The following is a 23,642-nucleotide window of genomic DNA, read 5'->3' as shown; positions in this document are numbered from 1 at the left end:
GAATAGTGATAGAATTTAAAATAGGAGAGGAATAAACATTTAGAGCTGAAGGTCTATCCACTAAATTAGAGTCGGCAAGTGTGCTAATTTAAAGTAGATGTTAATAAGTCAAGAATGTACATTGCAATCTCTAGTAATGAGTAAAAGAATAAAAGAATGTATAACTAACACGCTAATATGGAGGGAAAATAGAAATAATACAAAGCGATTGGTTCAAAAGAAGGCAAGGGAAGGATAAAGAGAGATGTGAAACAGGCAAAACAAATAAAAAACAGATAATAAGACTGAAGGTTTAAACTCAAATATATCAGCAATTACATTAAATGTAAGTGGACTAAATGTTCCCATTAAAACACACAGATTGTTGGGGGATAAAAATAAAAGCCAATTGCATCCTGCTTACAAAAAAACAAACCTTTATATAAAGATGTAGAAAGTTTGAAAAGAAAAAAATGAAAGGAAGATACTGGCCATAAACACTGGCCAAAAGAAACCGAAGGCAAAGCAACGTGACACAAGTGATGGGAGGTAACTGTAACAATGAAAGGCTCATTTGCAAGAGCGACTGAAGAAGTCTTTTTTATACACCCAAACCACAACAACCACACAAACACAAGTTAACATGCACGAGCAGTCCACCCTCAGTGGTACAAACATTCCAGCTCCCTCTGCCTAGTATTGTAGTTTGAAATACACTTTTCCTGCAACCTATACCCATAACAAAGCCAAGTACTTCACCTGGGGTCAGGCAAGAGATCATGATTCCCCATCCTGGGAAGAAAGAGAGACTCAGACTCCTTTGGGTCTACTGAGAGATATTGTACCCTTGTGGCACTGTCTGCAAAGCCATATATGTCTGGCCTGGTCATCAATCTGTTGGCTTCTGAAGACACCTTTGGTCACTGTGAGCTAATTGTAGCTAGAACATTGTGGTAACAAGGTCATTTTTCCACTTTCACTCAGCTACCAAACTTAAGATATTTGGCTGGTAGGCGAGCCAGGTATACTGGATAGCCTGTGGGAAAACAATAACCTTTCATGGTAACTATGTTTAATACTGATAAACTCTTCAAAGTGAGGACTTCATCTCAAAGAGCATCTAGGGAGCAACTCCCAGGAACTCTGGGTAATAGGATTTCCTACAGATGACTTGGTAATATGTGGATTCCTATGTGCTTGTGTATTTCTTTGTCATAGAACCAGAAATGTGTCCACCTCAGATACCCATCATCCACCCCTGGACTCCTTCTCATTTCCTGCTCGTTTCCCCTTTCCTATGTCTCCTCAATGTATTAGGCCATGGGAGAGAAGAAGATTATGAATTAGTTTATTAGGCTCTGCCAAAGTGACAGAGCTGAGTTGAATCTTGAATCATATCTTCTAAGAAGATGATGGGCTAGGCATGTGGCTCAGTGGTACTATATATGCAAGGCTCTGGTTTAGTCACTAGCAACACACACACACTTGCAGAAACCTATACACACACATATGCACACACATGCATACACACATACACAGCACATACACATATGCACACACAGACCAATTGAATTCTAGTCCCAGTGTATATGGTTGAGTCTTCATTTGGAAAAAAAAGGGTCTCTGCAAATGATGTAGCTAAGATGTGGTCACAGGGTGGACGCAGTGTGTCTGGTGACTACCGAACTGCTAAGTTTGAACAGAGATACATATCCAGGAGAGTGCCATGATCTGGGTCATTCTGCCACAAACCACAGAGCTACAGAAGATGGGAGAGAGCCTGGAGCAACCTTTCCTGCCCTTGTGGAGGATGCTCTCGTCAACACCCTGATTTATCTAAGTAACTGTGCATGGCACAGTTCAAGGAGCTCTGGAAACAAATCCAGGGTACATGATGACTTTAGTTCAAATATGGTTTATTGTTTAAAAGTGTGAATATTAAATATGAATATTAATACACATCCATCAGGGCTGGGTTATAGACTGTGGTAAAGCATGAAGTTCTGTGAAGCTTAGTCTTAATTGTCAATGTGACAGTCCTCCTCAGTGAGAGACTACTTAGATCAGACTGGGCTTGTCTCTGAGTATCTCAGTTATGTTAGTTGATATGGGAAGGCCTAGCCAAGAAGTGGGTGGCGCCTTCCCTGTGTTGGGTCTGGAAGATTACAAAAAGAAAAATGGATCCAAGTGTGAGTGTGCACGCATGTGTTCCCTGCTCCTGACTATGCGTGTGACTAGCCGCTTCAAGGTCCTGCCTTGACTTCCCTGACATGACGGGACCATAGAACTGTGCGCTAAAATAAGCCCCCTCTCCCTTAAGTTGCTTTTATCTGGGTACCTTATCACAGGAATGGGAAATAAAACTACAGGTTCCTCACCTAGCATTGGAAAACGTAAGTAATAATGATAACAATAATAAATACTTTAATGAGCACTAAAGAAAGCTGTAGCACATGACTCCGACTTGGATTTTAGGAATGACGCTGCTTACGGCTAGACTGACTGGACATGCGCTATGCAAAGAAGAGCTTACTTAGAACATGAGGGCTGCATGAGTCTTAGGTAAAAGTGAAGGAGACTCTACAGCCCAGGTTCTTTAATACTGGCTTTGCTGGCTGTGTGACCTTGGACAGAGTCCTTCATGTCTCTGTGCCTGTTTCCCGTCTATGATGAGTAATGCAGTAGCTACTGACCGCACTGTTTGAAGGTGTGAAGCTGGCGCGGTGGGGGCTCATTTAGGACTTTGTTAGGACTGGCTCTTCATGTTATTACTTGCATATGGATAAAATAATCATGGTGCATCCCCTCTAAGAGTGGAGTCCCAGATACAGAGGAGGTAGGCTGGGAAAGAGCATGACCACCACTGCAGGACCCCGACTCTGAGACATCTGTACAGAGTGGCAACAACAGAAAACCTTCCTGTGCTGAGAAGGAAACCCATGCCATGGACATGAACAGGAGTCATGGGGCCCATTGGGAGGCCACACGGGGACACCACTCTGTTCCTCCAGTGTTGCTGGGTTAAGCAGCCTTTCACTTTGTCCCATCAGCCTCTTCCTCCTTTCCAGCTCCTCTCTACTCAAAGTCAGCAAAGTCAAAGCTGCCAGGGCTTCTGCCAGCAGACATGCTCCATGTGATCTTTGCCACCTAAAGCATTTCGGTACAGTGTGTCTCTCTGACCACATCAGCTGCAGTGAGCATGACTGGCTGTCCTTGACTGGGCTGTGGCACACAACAGGTAGAGGTCTCAATGGCCTGAGAGGCTGTGTTCATGCACATGAACAAACCCTGGGGCCTGGCTGGCTGACCCTCCACTGCTAATGGCAGAGACTCAGGACCTGCCCCAACCATGCGACTGCCAAACCTGAGCTTTCCCACCCTAGTTTTGTTCTCCAGCTTCTCTGGGCCTCCATTCTCAGACAGGTATTTACTGGAAGGTCAGAGGTAGACTGCTGGTACAGAGTAATCTCCTAGATCCAACTGTTCCTGAAGGTCATCCTGCCTTTTCACTTCTCAGTTTTTTAGTTGCTATTGGAAACGACCTGTCTTGTGGGGTTTTGTGAAGTGTGTGTGTGTGTGTGTGTGTGTGTGTGTACACAAATCTACAGATATATACACATATGTGTGAGCCAGCTATTAATGACAGGTGTCTTTATCACTTTCCAACTTAATTTTTCTGAATCAGGGTCTCTCACTGAACCTGAACTGATTTGGTATGGCTAGCCAACCAGTAAGTCCCAGGGATCCTCCTATTTCTGCCTCCCCAGTTCTGGGATTGCAGGTTATGTGTTGCTACAGCTTTGTAACGGTGCTGGAGATCAAACCCATGTCCTTAGGCTTGCACAGCAAGCAACTACAGTGTCATTGCCTAGCCCCGTGGCTTCTACTTACAAGTCTTTTCTTATTACTAGATTTGGTAGTTGTGAACCAGATAATGCCTAGACCTCTGGCCACAGACCTACCAGCAGATTGAACCAACCCTCATAACCATGCAGAAAATTCCTCCTCAAAGCCTCATTTGTTTGTTTTTGTTTTTGAGAACTCTGAATCAACACATTGGCTCAAGATCAGCTCGGTTCTCCAAGGAGTGTAATAAAGAAGCAAGACCTTCATCATGGTACCCACTGGGAGCATCTACCTCAATCCCAACCAACTTAACTCAGGGCCCCCAACACTTACTAGAACAGGCTCTCTCCTGGTCTTGGAACACAATTGGGGCCTGTGGATTCAGGACTGACTCTGGTTTGCTGGGGATGAAGACCTCAGCATTCTCCTTTCGTTTAGCAGATAAAATCCGGTCCATTTTGTTACCTGTGGGGAAGCAATGGATTCTGTCAGCCACTGAGCACAGGGAAAGCAGGGCATTCCTCTCAGACATTTGTTTACTATTTGTTCACTTATTCAATCAACAAATATTTACTGAGCTCTACTCTGCCAGGAACCTTGCTAGTAGGAGATTTTGGGAATACTTGTAGACAGCACTGATAAATAAATGAGACACCTTGAAATAGACACAGGTTTCAGTGTCTAACATTTCCAGACAGGAGAGGTCCTTCCTAACAAGTGTGTGTACCACAGAGACAGCAACTGTGGTAAGGCACTTGCTTAGAATGTTAGGGTGACTGGTCAGCCAATGAGGTGCTGGCTTTAATTGGTCCAAGTAATGGTGCCAGCAAGGGCATCTTGGAGATGAAGGGGCATAGTAAGATGCATTCACAGTCCTTGAGGGCTCGTTGTCTAGCTAGAGAGAAGGAGAGCTGAACAGATGAGGAAATAGGATGCAGACAGAAGTCATGAAGAATGTAGCTAGAGGACAAGGCTAGCAAAGACACCCAGGATAGGATGAAGAGAGATTCTCATGGATGACTAGTGTATTACCAGGGCCACCAAGGTGGGGCCATTCCAGATTTGGGAATAGCATATGCAAAGGGTTGACGAAGGCTTGGGAACTGAGGCCTGTCCTGGCTGGAGGTTTAGACGGTGGCCAAACCCACCCTCTTCAGATCAATGTTTCCACAAGAGCCCTTAGCACTAGTGGCACACAGGAGGCTTCCAATGCCAGGTGGCAGATGGCATTTTATAAATTTGTGTACATTGTGGAGCTGGAGATAGAATCTAGAGCCAGGGTATCAGGCCTGTTAGGCAAGTGTTTCACTCTGAGCCTCAGCCCCAGTGCTGAATCATTTCTGTATCTTAATATATATGGGAAAATGTGTAACTAGCATGTCAACCTTTGAAGGACATCAAAGTCACACACAGGTCAAGTGTAGAGAGGAAGCTTAAGGGCACATGGGAAAACACCTAAAGACCCAAAAGCCAGGACAGTGTTTGGTTCCTGTACTCAGGGAACTCCTGTCCTGGAAAACAAGCAAACCCAGGAGGTGACTACCCAAGCATGAAGTATGTACTAATATAACCCCCTGCTGACACTCAGTGGGCTCTGGCCACACTGACTCTTTTCCTGTGCTTTGGCACACTATGCCCGGCCCCTCTTGGAGCTCCTGTGCCTGCTATTCCCTGCCCCAGAAAAGCTGGCTCAGTGCTACTTCTGCAGGGAACACTGCCCTGACTATTACAGCTACAGCAGCCCAATCCTACCCCCTGCCAGCATATGCTGTAACTGTCAGAGGTCACCTAGAAGCAGGTGTCCCTGACCACTTGTGCCCCACTCCACTAGTGTTCCCTCTACTTTCCAAGGTTGTTTTCTGTAAGACAGAAACTGGTGGACAGCAGCTATTCCTACCTGCCTAGCTTCCTTCTTATCCCTCAGATTCCTCTTAGCCATATCTATCCTGCACTTGAACAGGTGGAGAAAAGACCCCTTAGTCCTGTTAGCTAGCCTAGTGCATCAGCCCCAAAGAAATAAATTCTGAGCTGGAAGTGACCTGTGGTTGACTGCTACTGTGATTTTTGATAGTCAACCCTGGGCTTTGGGGAGAAAGAAACTGACTTTCTAGTGATGCTACAAGGCCATGAATCCTAGGAAGGCAACTGTGCCTCTGAATGCCTGAAAGCCACCTTAGAATGGAACTAAGTTGGGAAATCTGATAGAAGAGAAGCAATAGAAAGGGGGAGAGGAGACAGGAGGGAGAAGAAGGGAGGACAATGGGCCTGGTCCAGCTCTAGCCTTTACAGGTATCCAAGGCCAGTTGGAATGCAAATGCCATTAAATCTACACGACACTGGGGACAGTTTTTATGGGAAGATTCCTAGTCTTTGGAAGTCTTTAGGAGCCTTTTCTCCTGCAGTATTCAGGGCCCAGCTGAATTCACTCCTGGTCTAGAATTTACTCTGAGCTGAATTCCAAGCACTGAGGAACATTAAGTCCTAGGACTAGATGCTGAAACACACAAGGCCATAAAAAGCTCATGAGAAGAGCTTACTTTTAGAAGCTGGGTTAAACTCCATCACCACAAGGGTGTCTGTGACCTGGGGACGCCGGCCTTCCAGTTCCTGATCCTTGGGGACATCCTTCAGCACTGCATCATAGCTGGGAAGGGGACACTCATCTCTGTCATGGACTGGCAGTACAGGGTCCTCAGTCTCGGTCTCAGAGAGGACATCCTCCTCAATAGAGTTGTACTCGTCACTGGAGCCGTCCCCTTGCGTCTGGAGGCTTGTGCTGAGTCCCAGATCTTTTCTCAGTTCCTGCAGAAAGCCCAGGAGACGTGAAAGGTAAGACTTTGTGTGGAACCAGACATGTGGAACCAAAGAACAACTCCACCCAACAAACACCAGCATCTCAGACAAATGCTGGGGCTGCTTTGAGTATGGGAAAGCAAAGGTCAGAGGGTACGAACATGAGGGATGTGGTGAGGAGACACCATGACCATAGTAACTATAAAAGAAAGCATTTACTTGGGGCTTGCTTACAGTTTCAGAGGCTTGGTCCATTACCATCATTTAAGTTTATTGCATGTGAATTTAAGATGAGCAGGACAACCCAAACTGACTAATGATGGATACCTGGATGTGAGAGCTGCCACTGGCATGGGCTCAGGAAACGAGGGACAAGTAGCTGAAAGAGAAGGATCCTATCATGCAGGACACAGAGCTTGTCAGTGTTGAACCTGGGTATTCAGCTGCGCAAATTTCTAAATGATGAGTTGAGGGTCTTCTTTCCTCTAGCAGATGAGGAAAATGAAGAGATAGCACACAGACCTGAGGGAGGACTGCCAGGGAAAGGGATCTAGAGCTCATTTTCTTCTACCCAGCTTGCAGAAGAAGCTGCCACTGGCAGATCTACCGTCAGGAAAGTGCATCCTGGAGAGAAAACCAAAGCAATAGCAAGCTCTCCCCTGTAGTTTGTGGATTCCTTGGGCTGCTTCAGCAGAGACAGGATTATCAGGAAAGACTGGGGAGAAAGGGAAGCCCGATGGAGGGAATCCTGCAGACATCCACAGCAAGCCCACATGATTTCTGACAACACCCAGCTACCACACACACTTAAGAGAACGGAACAGAAGACTGAATGAAGAAAAAAGCTGAAAAAAGCTGCCGGAGTACCAGTCTATCAGCAGGAAGGGGACCAGTAGAGATTCATCCCCAAACACATGCTGTCCTCCCCACGGAAGCAAGATTCTGAGGACTGTGCCAGGGCTGTGAGGGCAGAGCCTGGACCCAGAGAATCACTCCCAGGCCTGGACTGGCCTTGAAAATGCTTGAGTTTGAGGGATCCTTCCTTCCCCTTGTCTTAAATGTCTATCTGTTGTTCAACAAGTAAAATAGATGTGAATCTTGTTGGGGGGGGGATGCAGTGGATAGTTGTAGTTTTAATAAAAGTCCGCAGAAGATGTTCCTTGGCACCTGCAAACATGTACCCTTCATGCCAAGATGAAGGATTTGCCAAGATCACCAAGGCAGGCCTGAGGTAATTATGGTGTAATCACGAGAGATTGGCAGGAAGAGGAACATCAACAAGATCTAAGAATGGAAACATACAGCAGGAAGAAGAGAAGATGCTCGGGTGCTGGCTCTGAATCAGAAGGATGGGACCAAGCAAAGCAGGTGCCTCTAGCCAGGTTCTTTCCTGAACCCTGAAGAAGAAACACAGGTCTGCCAACACCTGGAGTTTAGCCTCAGGGCAATGAGTTTCAGTCTCCAACACCCAGAAATTTCAGATAAGCTGCTAGGGTGATGGGAAGTTGTAGCAGCAGCAGGAACTCAATATAAATGCTGTCTTTTCCAGCTCCTTCTCTCATGTTCCACCAGTACCAGGGATGGTTACTTAGCAACAGCACAACTATCTGGAGCACAGTGGGGCTTGGTAAATACTTGCTGAATGAGTAAACTATGTGGAAGTCTGGGTGCTGACTTAGCAGGGATAGGACACACATCCACACCTCAGAGGAGGAGACATTAATGACAGGACCCTTATCAAATTAATTTACTCCTCTGAACCACACTTTGACCTCCATCAAATGGCTCACCCTGCCCCTGACACACTTCATTGTGATAATAAAGCCATGGTCTGAACTAGACATAGTTTTCCCTAACAGGAGGACATCTGGCAAAGACTAGAGCCATTTTAATCACAGTGTGTGTTGAGAGAGAGTACTATTGACAGCTAGTAGGTGGGAGCCAGCGGTGATGCTGCTGGACTTGCTGGAAGGCAGCAGACAGCATCCAATTCAAAGAATGATCTGGTCACAGTGTGAGTGTGTTGAGGTCATGAAGCCCTGTGTTCAAGCATAGGTTCACTACTAGTGCTCAAAAGATAATGTAGGATCTTCTAGTTGTCCATGCTGAGAAGGTCTGCACAGACCTCATGGGAGCCACACTAAGGTCCTGGTCATGTCATCAAAGCCTGGTTGTTGTGGGTAGTAGGAGGTCAACAGACTCTTTCTCTCCAGAGAAATGTGAGTTCCTGGTTGGCCTGCTATTGAATGGCAGGCAGCATCACCTTTAACTCAGTCTTTTATGTCAGACTAATGCTCTGAGCTCTGTACAACACTCAGGTCCGTCTCCTTTGATCTTCACAATAACCAGGTCAGACAAAAAACCTGAAGCCCTGTGATCATTTGAACTTGGTAATAACTCTCAAGGGGGTGAGCTAGGAAAAACTGCCTCTGTTCATGAGCCCCTATATTTTGGCCCAGTTACTTCTAAGATGAAGAAATGGGAACCAGCCAAGAGGATGATTCCTTCTACTGTCCTTGAAATCCCAGTCTGTCCCAGGGCCTAGAACAGTCCTCACTGATACCTAAGACTGAAGCTCCATTCACAGCTAATTCCAGGCATGAGACACTGGGATCCATACAGCCAGGGCCAATGAACAGGATTCTTCTGCTACCTTACCACCTTCACAGGGCTTCAACTCTACATTTATGCTACTGCAATCCTATATGTATGGGGGTCCCCAAAGAAGAGAGCCCTCCAACTCACATAACTTCTCACAGTGATTAAGTGGCAGAGGTAGAACTTACGCTCTCAGCCACTAATCCTTACTCCTAGAAAACCCACAGATAATGCTGACTTTCTTGTTTTTAACCTAACAGGGAACACGATGGGGTTAGTTCTCCTTTGATAAGAAAGACAGCCATTCCATAGGAGATCCTCCACAGTCCAGTCTGCTCCTGGGTCACAAACTGTTCAAAGCACATCACTTATGCTTTAACTTTAGGGCCCACTCTGGTGTGTGTATGTGTGTGTGTGTATGTGTGTGTGTGTATGTGTGTTTGTGTGTGCGTGTGTGTTTAAATACTGGAAACAGAACCCAGGACCTTGCACATGGCAGGTAAGTGCTGCTCTACCACTGAGTTACAACCCAGCTCTTGGTTTTATGAATCAGGGTGTTACTAGTCATGTGCCCATGCTTACTGGGATACTATGCTGATGGCTAGTCACAGTAGAAACAAGGAGACAAGACCTCTGCTCTTACCAGAGCAAATGGTGTGCTAGGTGAGTTGGCAGAAAAAAAGCAAAAGGCAATTAATTCCCTCTGCTCCATGTCAGTTCATTATTTACTAAGTTGATGGATAATTTAAGAACTTAGGCTATACTCATAGATTGGTACCCAGTCCAATTGACATCAGAGAGACATCATCTAGCAACTAATGGGAGCAGACACAGACATCCACAGACAAACACTAGGCAGAACCAAGGGAAGCCCTATAGAGGACAGGGAGGAAGGACTTATAGGAGCCAGAGGGGTTGAGGACATCATGAAAACAGCACATAGAATTAACTAAGCAGGGCTCATAGGTGCTCACAGAGATTGTACTGACAATCATGGAGGCTTCATAGGTCTGCACTAGGTCCTCTGCATGTGTGTTATGGCTGTGTAGCTTAGTGTTCTTGTGGGACTCCTAATAGTGTGTGTGTTGAGAGATGTCTCTAACTCTTTTGCCTGAATTTGGAATCCTTTTCTCCCCACTGGGTTGCTTTGTCCAGCCTAGAGACAAAGGTCTGTGCCTGGGAGGCATGTTCTGTTTTGGGGGAGTGAGGGAATAAAAGAGGAGTGGATGTGGTGGAAAGGGGAGGTGGGAGTGGGCTGGAAAAGTGTGGAGAAGGGAAACTGGTCAGCATGTAATGCATGAAAATAGTATTTTTTTAAAAAAAACTAGTATTTTTCATGGCAAAGAAAATGAATTTCAATAATCCCTGTTTTAACCTGCTTTTTTTTCTTCTGCAAAGTCAATGTACATGTAAAGACCATACTGTATTTACAAGTATATACACACACACACACACACACACACACACACACACACAACTTTACATAGTTGTTCTTTTTCACAAAGAAAAAGACTCCATTTGCTCACAGGAGGTGAGTGACCTGGGGAACCTGGGATGCTCACATGATCGGAAACCATCTGTTCCAGAGGCAAAAGGGAACTGAGCTAAGAAGCTCCATCTCCCTAGAAAGGAGCCCATTCAGAACCTTCCATCTGCGAGAGCAGGACCTTGGCTGGAATGATAGCTTTGAAAGCCAATCTGCCTGCATTTCAAAGCAGTGCCCTGCTGTGGGGTCTATGAGGAGCTTTGAAGTTGTCACCCAGAATTTTCTCCGGAAAAATTTACTTTATACTTTGCTTTAAAACTTGGTTATATTCAATTTCAGTGTTCAGTGTTTCAAATGCTAAGTTCAGAAACATTCCATCAAAGCTTTCCACGTGGGAGCCAAGGTACAGACATAACGGGAACTGAGCTGATGACTGGGCACACAAAATGCCCTCCCCATGGGGAGTTGAAATGCTTAAGGGATCAGATGCTGCAGATAGAAGGTGTGGCTATAGAAACCACTACTGAGATGTAGCCAGGTTTTGATGTCTAGGAGTACAGTATCTGTCCACAAGCCTCCTCTCTCTGCTGGACTAAGTGAAACTAGGTGACTATCAAATGCCGAGGTCTCACAGTGACAGTAACAACATCCATGTCATCAGTAACAGCTACAGCAGTTTCAACTGCCAAGCTGCTGCTGTATATCACACACCAGCTAAGCTCTCTATGTACCTCATTTTAGTCCTCTGGTGCAGTAGATAGCATCATTTTGGCTTAGTGGGATGAAAGACAAACTAAGGTCACATAGCTGGTAACATCAGAGCCAGTGTTCAGATAATAACTGTCTGGGTCCGAGGCTAGGCTACTGACCACACCACACTGATTCCCTGCCAGGTACCAATAGAGAGCGGCCAGTCTCCAGATGAACTGAAGGCATGTACTGGATGACTACTGTCATCAATTAGCAGGGGACTCGCAACCTTTGACACAAAGCTGTCCTAAAATCTGTGGTGTGGTCTGGATGTGGAATGTCTCACACAAAGCTGTGATTTGAACCCTTCGTCCTCAGGTGATGGCACTCTAAGAATGGGTAGAAACTTTGAGGGAAGTTTTGTAGGTTGTGGCCTAGCCCTGGCTCCAGCACTCGCTGCTTCCTAGTCGGCTTCCATGTGCACAGCCTGCCCTGCTGCATGAACCAGGCCAGCCCACTCTCCTTTAATGGAATGACACTTCTGGATCCATGAGTCCTTTTCTGAGCAAAGTTCCTAAGACAGCACATGTTGAGCATGAGTGACTGGAGCATTACACCCTGGACCACCCTTAGGGAGAGGGATGAGGCTGTCTAAGTTCATTCACACCACCCTCCTGGGCCACAAAGACTTTTTACCTTGCACTGGTTAATTGATAATGTTATATTTGTCCATTCATTTATTTAAGAAATATTTTAGGGGTCAGTAACATGACAGACACGGTGGGTAAAAGCAATTGCCATCAAGCTTGATGACTTGAGTTTGATTCCCAGGACTGACATGGTAAAAGGAGAAATCCAATTTGGATAAATTATCCTCTGACCTCCACAAGTATGTATGCATGAGTATACATACACATATAAACAAAAATAAATGTAATTTTTAAAATTAAGAAAAGGGGGCCAGACAGAGGCTCAGGCGGCAAAGACGTTTGCAAAGCCTAATGACCTAATAAGGTCAATTCCTAGAACCAGATGGGAGGAAGAAGCTCACTACAAGCTTTCCTTTGATCTCCACACATGTATACATCCGTACACTTAAATAAACAAATATAAAAAAATTAACTAAAAATAAATACTTTTGGTAAAAATCTCTGTCTCTCATAAGCAGATACAGCTGATAAAGGCAGGGAATATCGTGATAAACAGGAGAGAGGAGGCGCCTGTTCTCATGAGACTCCTGATAGGGCAATAAGGACAGCCACTTGATAAGAGCCCTCCCACAACCCAGCAGTAGCTCTCAAGACACAAACTTAATAGGATATGACTTATATCCTAACTTTAGGGCCCACTCTTTGAGTGTGTATGTGTGTGTGGTATGTATGTGTATGTAGCTGTGGTATGTGTGTGGTGTATGTGTGCTGTGTGTGTGTAATATATATGTGTGATTGCAGTGTGTGTGTGTGTGTGTGTGCGCGCGCGCGCGTGTGTGCATATATGTGTTTAAATCCTGAGGATGGAACCCAGGACTTGGTAGATGACAGGTAAGTACTCTACTACTGAACTACAGATTTAGTTCTTGGTTTTATGAATCAGGTCTCACTAAGTTTCCCAAGATATCTTTGGATTTATCATGTTACACAGCCTGGCCTAGAACTTGTGATCCTCCTGCCTCTACCTCCTGCTTTCTGAGTTTACAGGAATGTCTCACCTTGCCAAGGTATACTCTGCACATTTTAAAATCACATTCTTCTACATCACTTTCCATAGGACTATGACTAAGAAAATTTTGAATTATACTAGCTATGATTCAAATATTGTATAAGGGATGAAAAGAAGGCTTAACAGATAAAGTGCTTATCATGCAAACATGTGAACTAGAGTTTGAATCCCAGAATTTACATAAAAGCTGGGTGGGCAAGGTAGCCAACTATAATCCCAGCATTTGGGAGGCAGAGACAGGGGATTAAGATAGCTAGCTAGACTAGGCAGCATCAATAAGCTCTAGGCTCAGAGAGACTCTCAATGAACAAAGGGGAGAATGACCAAGGGAAACATCTGCTGACAACTTTGGACCTATAATATACAAACACACACACACACACACCTACACATATGCATGCACTCGACACACAGACACAGATATTTACATACTCAAGTGAACATGCATACATACATGTATATCCATAACATACACATATATACTAATGTACATGCACACATATGCTCATGTACCTACACACATGAGCACCCACATGGGTGAACATGCATACATACATATACATATGTAACATACAAGCAAAATAACCCCAAATAAATATTGCACAACATTTTTAGTTTTCTGGTGTATTTTTGCCACCCCTGGATTTTCATTGATGAATTTATCTTCCATGCTAGGTGTACTGATGAAATATCCTGATGTTCTGCCTGCTAGTCCACCACTAAAGGTAAGCTAATGTGTCTTAGAAAGCAGGGTGGCGGAGGTGAAAGACCAGCAGCTCAGGAAGCATATGGTATGAGAGTCTATTAGACCTGACCTATCCAAGAGCCCCAGACAAGCCTCTCAACCTCACCCATCCCAGCATCTATGCTGGAGCCTGTGCAGATGAGGGGCTAGCTGAAAGACCCAGATATGGGAAACTGGATAGGGCTGGATAGAGACCGAAGGAGACTGCTGCTGAGGAATGCCTGGGGACTTCTGAGAGACATAGAACACATTCCTGGAGAACTGGAGGCACCGAGAGCCACAGAGAGCCACAAGCCAAACTCAGCAGAAGGCTGCTGTGCACATTTGTGTATGCATACAGCTGAGTCAACCAGGATCCAGCAAGAGGAAGCCTTCCAGCATGCTGCCATAGTTGCTTTAGGGGTGCTTGGGAAGCTAACGTGTGGGCTTAAGATCAGGATAACAGAACACAGGCCAAAAGGAAGTCTTCCCAAGGTCAACAGGGAGTTTACTATTTGGAGGAGAAGCCAAGGTTCCCCACATTACAGAACATGTAGTAGTCACACTCAGGCCCTGCTCCCCTCCCCTTGTATCAGGAAGCAACAAACAGTGCAGGAAGAAGCAAGGACAGCCAAGAGACAGATGCTCTGGTGACTCAGCCCTTTGAAAGATAGGCAACAAACTTTGATTAATTTAATTAAAGAAAGAACTAATACTCAGGAAAAGAGAGTTTGACAGGAGAGGTGGAAGCCAATGTAGAAGCTGGAGACTGTCATTCCCAGAGACACGCACAGGGAACTCATCCATGAAAAAGAAACAGCTAGCAATCTTACAACTTTTAATTTCATCATTAACATTTCTAGAAAGATAAATTAAGTGGGGAAGAGCACCAAAGGGTGACTAATTAAGTATGCTAGAAATCATGCAAGTGACTTTATAAGAACACAGTGCCCACAAGACAAAAAGAAGAGCACCCCACGAAGTCTACTGGGTGGAGAGGTCTAGACAATATTGTCTGAATCAAGCTCCAGAGGACAAACATTCAGAGAGAGCAGCCTCAACTATTCTGTTTTTCATTTTTAAATGTTTATGTGTATGGGTGTTTCCCTGCATGTATGTGTGCACACCATATGTGTGCAGTGCCCATGGAAGCCAGAAGAATACATCTGATCTCCTGGGACTGAAGTTACAAACAGTTGGGAGCTACCATGTGAGTACTAGGAATGGAACCCAGGTCCTCTGCAAGAGCAACCAGTGCTCTTAAACACTGAGGCGTCTCCCTAACCTCACCTATCCTTAATGGGACAAAGACACTGCACTGACGAATTCATATAAATGTAAGGTACACTTCATATAGAGTCATCCTGACATCATCACACACAAAAGGACAAGGATCTAAGCAAATAATGCAAAGCTAAAGAGATGTAAGGGGAAACAGACCATTTGTGAAATCAGCCTGATGAAATAAACCAACAGCAGAGACCTATGGCAGGAATCGGTCAATGAGCATTATTTACTTTCTGAGATAGAGCCTGCAGCTCACCGATTGGCTAAGCTGACTGGCTGATGAGCCTCGTAGACCTTCTTGCCTCTGCATTGCTCATGATGACACTGAGCTTTTTACATGGTTCTGCGAAGCAGGCTCAGAGCTTACATTTTTTTTTAATTTAATTTTTTTACTAATTCACTTTACAGCCCATTCATTGCTCTTCTCTCATTCACCCCCTCCCATAATCTTTCCCCCACCCCTCATGTCCCCTCCCCTTCTCCTCTGAGAGAGTTTCCCCCCACCCAGGGAATCCTCTCACCATGCCACTTCAAATCTCTGTAAGACTAGGCACTTCCTCTCCCACTGAAGCCAGCAAGCCAGCCCAGCTAGAAGAACATATCCCACAGACAGGCAATAGCTTTAAGGATGCCCCCACTGCAATTGTCCAGAACCCACATGAAGACCAAGCTAAACATCCGCTACATATGTGTGGGGAGGCCTAGGTCCAGCCCGTGTATGCTGTTTGATTGGTGGCTCAGTCTCTGAGAACCCCAAGGGTCCAGGTTGTTGACTGTGTTGGTCTTCCTGTGGAGTTCCTATCCTCTAGTAAGGCCCACAATCCTTCCTTCTATTCTTCCATGAAAGTCCCCAAGCTCCAGCCACTGTTTGGCTGTGGGTGTCTCTATCTGTCTGAGTCAGCTGCTGGGTGGAGCCTCACAGAGGACAACATTCAGAACTCACATTTTTAATAACACTTTTGGGATTCTAATGTGGGCAGTTGAAGACCAGACTTCACAAGTTAAATGACACTATTGCCAATCTGTAGTAATCATTTTCTGTTGCTGTGATAAAGCACCATGACCAAGGCAACTTATAGAAGAAAGGGTTTATTCAGGTTACGGTTCCAGAAGAATAAAAAAGAGTTTATCACTATTACGGCAGGGAAGCATGGTAGTCAACAGCAAAAGAACTGGAACATTAAGCTGAGAGCTCACATCCACATCTTGACTGATAGCATGAAGCAGGGAGAGAGGGGGATGAGAGGAGGAGGTGTGGGGAAAGAGAGAAAGAGAGCACATGTACATGCATTGGGAACTACACTAGTCCATCTCTAGTGACTTACTCCTTCAACAGTCTTCCCAGACAGTGCCACCAACTGGGGCCAAGTATTCAAATCCATGAGCCTATGGGAGCCATTCTCGTTCAAATCACCACATAATTCCATTGAATTTAATAGATATGTGAGAACTTTGCACCAAAAAGAGAATGGTTAGCCCTCTGAAGTATCACAAAGGATTCACAAACATGAACTAACTGGTGGCCACAAATCAGACCTCAGGAACTTCGAAAACCAGGAAATCAAACAAGTTACTCTAATGGAGCCAATCAGAAATTAACATGAAAGGCAAAATTAGAAAAATAAAATCTACTTAGAATGTTTAGAAAATCTTTAAAATACCGAAGAGTGGAACCCTTCTAAAGTCCCAAGTTTATTAGAAACAAATGACAACAGTCCTACAGTGAGGTGTGCAGGGTAAAGGCAAACTTCTGCCTAAAGGAGAACTCAGCTGTCCAGTGCAGAGAACAGGGCTGTGATGGGTTGAGTAAGAATGGCCTCCATAGGCTCCTAAGTTTGAATGCTTAGTCACCAGGGAGTGGTACTATTTAAGAAGGATCAGGAGGTGTGGCCTTTTTGGAAGAAGCGTGTCACTGGCTCAGTGTCACACTCGCTGCAGGGAGCCTGTGAACTGGGATGGAGCTCTTAGCTACTGCTCCAGTGCCATGCATGCCACCATGCTCCCTGCCATGATGATAACCCTCTGAAACTGTAAGCAAGCCTCCAATTCAATGCTTTCTTTCCTAAGAGTTGTCTTGGTCATGGTGTCTCTTCACAGTAATAGAACAGTGACTAAGACAAGGGCTGAGGGTAGGTGAACAAGGAACTTGTGGAGTAGAACAGGAGTAGGAGCAGGGAGCTTCAACAACCAACTAACCCAAAATGTTTAGGGAAGGAAGAAGTAAAGGCTAAAATGACAAGAAATAGAAATCAGTGAATAAGCTGAATGGGGATCACATGGCCCAATCCACTCAATCCAGCTAAAAGCAGAGAGCTCTTCATAATTATCAGGTTCACTTCTAGATTATTTGAGTCTTCCTAATGAAAAAGCTAATGAGAAAGCATTATGTATTAGCTGTTACATAAAATGACAGAAAGAATGCAAAATAGCTAAGAAATTCTAAGTAGGCTATATATGTGAGGCATAAGCCAGACATTATAGTTGATCAAGAAGAGGTCATTCTTTATTGTTGGTAAATTGGAAAGCTGTTTTAGAGAACACAGTCCATCTGGCAGCTTCATTTTCATAAGCATCCATAGGGTGCTGGAGGCCACGTGGCCTTCTGGATGCCCCATCAGTGTCGGCTCAGCATCATGTGCATGTGCATGCATCACTATGCCCAGCACTGTACCAGCCCTGCCCTAACAGCCTCCTGTTGCTGTCCCACTGGCCTAGGGCCCACTAAGACCACTGGACAGTTTCTGCTTCATTTTGCTTTCTCAGGCTAGGCATCTCTGGCTATCCTAATTGCCCTGAGTATCACAAAGGCTAATTTACTGCTACTGGGAAACAGAAAGTCTCCCTCTCTCACCAAACTATCAAAGCTTTCAGTCTGAAATAGAAGTCATAAGTTGGTGTTAGAAGAGCCAAATCTGGCCAGCAGGTATTTTTTTGTTTGTTTTGTTTTGTTTGGAGCATAGAAAATTACAAATTAATTAACAACATAAAAAATGGAAGATATCTGGATGGGCAGTAGTGGTTTAGTGGCTAAGAGCACAGGCTGCTCTTTCCGAGGAACCTGGGTTCAATTCCCAGTACTTGCATGGCAGCTTACAACTGTCTGGAACTATGGTTCTGAGGGATCCAATGCCCTCTTTCTGGCCTCTGATGGCACTGCGCAAAGGTGTGACAGACATACCATGTAGCCAAAACACACATATATATAAAATAAAAAATTTTAAATTTCACAAAATCAAACAGATGCTCATCAGCTATGTGGCTTGTCTCCATAGAGCCTTGCATTTGCATGGTGACAGCTGATTGTGGCTGCCCTTGGCAGTTCCCACCACCCCTTCCTTGCCTTGAGTCATGTGATTTAAAATACACTTTAAGTTTAGAACACCTATCCCAAATCCAATATCTTCTGAGATAAGCTACATTTCCCCACTGTCTCCACTACTCTAAATAGGACAAAAATTTCTTCTCAATTTTTAAAACAAATTTAATTACATTTATTCACCTATTTGTATATATGTGGAAAATAAGGGATAGACACATACCATGACATGCATGTGGAAGTCAAAGGACAACATACGAAAGTCAGCTCTTTCCCTCTACCATTTAGATCTCAGGGATCACACTCAGGCAATTGCCTTTACTGCTGTGACATTTTGCTGTCCCCTCTTTACAATCTTATGTGTCCTTACTCAGAGCTTGGAAGATATTATCTCCATAATTACATCAAGGTGATGCAGTGTGGCAGTGTGCCTCAGGAACACCTGTGCCCTTCCTTTCTTCCTCTCACAGACCCAACTGCTCAGTTATTCAATTCCTTTGCTTAATAAAGATTTGTTTGCAAGCTAATGTAGAGAGAATATCTTGTACTGAACGGAAGCATCACTTATCAATAAAACACTGTTGGCCAAAGAGCTGAGGCAAGAGAGTGAGAGAGTGAGAGAGAGGAGGGGTGTAGTTGTGGGAAGGATTCTGGGGTTGACTCAGGGTGGACATTTGCCCCAGACACAGAAGAAGATGGTTGTTTGAAACATAGAACCAGGTAACCAGCCATGTGGCATGATTTAGAATAAAATTAAGACAGGAACTACTTAGGGAACAGAGACAAAGCCATTGGCCTAAGCATTTACTCATATATAAGAAGTCTCAGAATTAAACAAAGTGGACTGTTGGAAAAACACAAAGTTACAGACAGCTTCTACTACATACTAACTATGCAAGGCAGTTTTCTACAAACCAAAAACACAGCTGGACACGTACACACTAATCCCAGCATTCAGGAGAGGAGACAAAAGGATCTCTGTTTGAGGCCAGCCTTGTCTACACTGTGACTTCCAGAACAGTCAGGGTTACGTGGGTGGTGAGACCCTGTCTGAAAAAAAAAAACAAAAAGCAAAACTCAATGAAGTACAAACCATACCAGGCCACACGACAGAACTGGGGTCTTGGAGTGGGAGTTGTGTCTACCTGCCAGTGACCTATAGGACAACTCCCTGAATGAGCCACTCGCTGTGCACAGCATGTCTTCTCTGCTATTAGAGAGTCCGGAATATGAGAAAATGTACTTCTATGTTGGGAGCCGCCTCCTAGCAGAAAGCGGCTATCATCTTTGCAGCCATCTCAGGCCATGTACCCTGACAAGAGACTTGTTTTTCAACAGCCTACAACAGCTGAGCACACTCTGATAAACATCTTGTTTTCCTCACATCTTGTTTTGCTGTTTAGTGCCCCTAGCTGCAAAGGCGCATGTGGTCTCCACGCTGCAAGGCACACGTGGTCTCCACGCTGCAAGGCACATGGTAGAGCATCTTCAGCTGCGTTCCCCTGCTTGTGCTTATATATACCCATGATTTCCTTTCAATAATGGGGACTTGACCAGACTCTGTCTTGTCTTCATCCTTCGCATCTCTTGCCCCTCCATCCCCACTCTTTCTCTTGCTAGACCCTGACCCTCGGACTGGAGCAGCAGCTCAGCCAGGGCAAAGTGGCCCCCAAACGTGGGGCAGAATGGGCCAGTACAGAGTGGTGCCTCAAAGTTGAAGCTCCAGTAAGCGGGATACAGTGAAGGATACCACAGGAATTGGAAGCGTGCATCCTCACTCCTGCGCTGGAGACCCTGTTGACTGATGGAGAGGGCCCAGACACTTCTACAACCTAGGAGCCTCAAATTTAGAGATGACAGGAAAAGGAAATACTTAATCCACCCCTTCCTGTTGGATGAGGAAATGGGGCGCCAAAGGGAGGTGACTTAGCCAAGGTCTTTCAAAAGGTTAATGGAAGATCAGCTACTCTCTTAGGCTTGGTGAATTTCCATCATGTGCTGTCAGGCTTCAGGGAGACAGCAGACACAGTTGAGTTGTCAGGACACCCAACATGGAGTAGAGACCAGGGAAAGCTTGATGTGTACTCTCAGAAAGTTTCCTAACTAGGAGTGGAACAGCAGCAGTGATGCCCACAGTGAGCCAGGCGGGTCAGCTGAGGCTGCTCTGCCTACCATTGCTGTGGCCCTCCTTACCTTGAAATTCTACACTTACTTTTCAAGCCTTTACTAATAATGGATTTCCTACCCAACTCTATCTTGTTGGCATTGTCTGTCTTTCTGAATTTCTGCTTTTGATGTGACAAAAAACCCCATAATACATTTATCAACCTAGTGCTTGAAAGCTGAGGTAGACATATGGTAAGCTCAATGTCAACTTGTCTCAAAAGGACAAACAAAAGTGAATTGTTTTATGTGAAAATACTTATGCAGGGCTATCATTGAACATAGGCTTCATGTGTGCTAAGCATGTGCCTTACCATCATCACCACTGCCAACCATGTTAATTCAGCTTTGGCCCGTACAAGCCATGCTTCCTTCTCTGTGCACACTGAAGTCCACCAGCCAAGAACTGCTACATCTTTGTATTTAAAGAGTTTCCATCAAGTACAACATTCCTGCCTTACAGAGAGCCGCCATAGTCAGGCCCACACATCCTCGCTCTCCAAAGAACTATCTTATTGACCCCTTTCCACACTCCCCTCTGAAAGCTCACTTCTATATATTCTTTAAGTTATCAGATCCCTGGAGCTCAAGAGATGGCTGAGCACTTACTTCTTACTGCTCTTGCGGAGGGCGCAGGTTTGGTTCCCAGCATCCACATAAGAGCTCGTAACTACCTATATAACTCCAGTTCCAGGGATCCAACATCTTCTGCTCATCTGGGCTCTCTATGCATGTGGTCACATGGTGCTCCCACTCCTACACATACATAATAAATCTCTGGGGGCAAAGGCTTCCTCTTATAAAATAGCTTACCAACTGCCTATACCAAACAGAATTAAGACACAATCTCCCTCCCAACTAGAGGTTCTATCTTTAAAACTTATTGAAGCTAGGTGGTGGTAGGACACTATCTTAGTTAAAGTTTTTATTGCTGTGATGAAATACCATGACCAAGGCAACTTGGGGAGAAAAAGACTTATTTCAATTTATACTTCAAGGTGATAATCTATCACTGAGTCAGGAGCCTGGGGGCAGGAGCTGATGCAGAGGCCATGAGGGATGCTGCTTACTGGCTTGTTCCCCGTTGCTTGCTCAGCTTGCTTTTTATAAAGCCCAGGGCCACCAGTCCAGGAATGACATAAAACTATCCAGCATAGACACACAGGTCATCCTAGTGCTCTAAAGACTGAAGCAAGGCAAGTGAGAGTCTAAAATGAGTCTGGACCACAGAGCCATATCCTGTCCCAACAAACAAGCAAGTGAAACTGCTTTGAAATCTCCAAAGACCTTGGCATTAATGTTCAACCTATGTGCTGGCTAGTTTTATGTCAACTTGATGTAAGCTGAAGTCATCTGAGAGGAAGAAACCTCAATTGAAAAAATTCCTCCTTAAGATCTGGCTATACGGCAGTTTTTATTAGTTATTGATATGGGCCTCCGCCACCCCATTGTGAATGGTGCCACCCCTGGACTGGTGGTCTTGGGTTCTATAGGAAAGCAGGCTGAGCAAGCCATGATGAGTAAGCCAGTAAGCAGCACCTCTCCATGGCCTCTAAATCAGCTTCTGCCTCCAAGTCCCTACCTAGTTTGAATTCCTGCTTTGGCTTCCCACAGTGAACTGTGACTCTACATGTAAGCCGAATCCCTTTTCTCTCCAAGCTGCTTTTGGTCATGGTGCTTTACCATGGCAATAGTAACCCTGGTTAATATAACCTATTCAAACTGCATACACATACACACACACACACACACACACACACACACATGCACATAAGTAAGTAATAACAAAGTTAAAAAGTTTTAACTGTTGACAATTTGGAGCTTTTAACTATGATTTAAATATCTTTGTCTTTTATACTTCAGATATATATGTCAAAACACACTTTTTCTTTCTGAGATAGATTCTAATCTTCAAGCTCAGTTCCCAAGTAGTTCCCAGGAGCTCCTGGACAACATTGTGTGTATGTGTGTGTGTGTGTTAATGATTGTGGTGGTGGTTCTTGCCATAAAATGGATATGGAGGGCAGGTAAAAGGACAACTTGGGTCATGCATGGCCTTACACCTTGTTTGAGACAGTTTATATTATTTACTATTGTGTATACCAGGCTAGCTGAGAAGCTTCTGGGGAGTCTCCTGCATCTGCCTCCAGCCCAGTAGGAGCACTGGATGCCTCCAGTGGCTTTCTGCCTCAACTGTTTGTTTTGGGAATTCTAACTCAAGCCCAGATGCTGAGGACCTGAGTCTTTTCATCCCTAGCTTTTTGATTTTTAAAACTGCAAAACCTACAATTTATCAAACTAGTTTAATGGACACCCACATATCTATCACCTACAATCACCAACTGTTCTCATTCTGCCATTACATTGTGTACAGTCTTCATTTGTTGTATTTGAACACTGTGACCCTTGGTCTTCTACATTCTGCTTGTTTCCTGAGAATTGTTTTCTGAGAAGCTAGACAGATGGCTCAGAAGTTAAGATCATTGGCTGCTCTTCCAGAGGAAGTCACCCATCTAGTGGCTCATAAGCTCACAAGTGTCTATTTTCCAGTTTCAGGGAATTCAACACCCTCTTCTTTTAGCTTCCTAGGCATGTATGTGGTACATACACATGCAGGCAAAATACACACACATCAAATAAAAATAAATATCTACTAAAAATAAACCTTAAGAAAGGAAGGAAGGAAGAAAGAAGAAAGAAAAATGAGAAAGAAAGAAAGAAAGAAAGAAAGAAAGAAAGAAAGAAAGAAAGAAAGGAAGAAAGAAAGGAAGGAAGGAAGGAAAATGGATGTTTTCTAAGAAGGCAGAGTAAAAAAATATCAAGCTCTGGAAATTCACCATCAATCCAATATATTCTTTTTAAAATTTGTTAACTCCCCAAATTTAGCAATTGCTTAATTTCCCCCAAACTCATTGATCCCTCCCTGGCCTCTGGTTCTCACTGGACACAATTGTGGTACATGTCTTTACTGTCCTGTAATCAGGGACATTACTTTCTCTCTCTCTCTCTCTCTCTCTCTCTCTCTCTCTCTCTCTCTCTCT

At 44.6% G+C, this 23,642-nt stretch overlaps 1 protein-coding gene across 2 annotated transcripts in view; it reads right to left on the bottom strand.

Moving 5' to 3' along the window:
- The window catches only part of Kiaa0556 (KIAA0556 ortholog), a 167,406-nt gene that overhangs the window by 75,944 nt on the left and 67,820 nt on the right, over positions 1 to 23,642 (bottom strand). For both annotated transcript variants that reach the window (XM_028764277.1, XM_028764280.1), the window contains exons 7-8: positions 6,363 to 6,627; positions 4,159 to 4,290 (exon numbers count right to left, since the gene is read on the bottom strand). In XM_028764277.1, the coding sequence (XP_028620110.1) occupies positions 4,159 to 4,290; positions 6,363 to 6,627 (397 nt within the window). The remainder of the gene's footprint in view (positions 1 to 4,158; positions 4,291 to 6,362; positions 6,628 to 23,642) is intronic.

This window comes from Grammomys surdaster, unplaced genomic scaffold (genome assembly GCF_004785775.1).
Source record: "Grammomys surdaster isolate TR1022 unplaced genomic scaffold, NIH_TR_1.0 142, whole genome shotgun sequence".
NCBI classification, from domain to species: Eukaryota; Metazoa; Chordata; class Mammalia; order Rodentia; family Muridae; genus Grammomys; species Grammomys surdaster.
The sequence above is the reverse complement of the archived record's forward strand: the minus strand, read 5'-3'. Positions and strand labels throughout refer to the sequence as shown.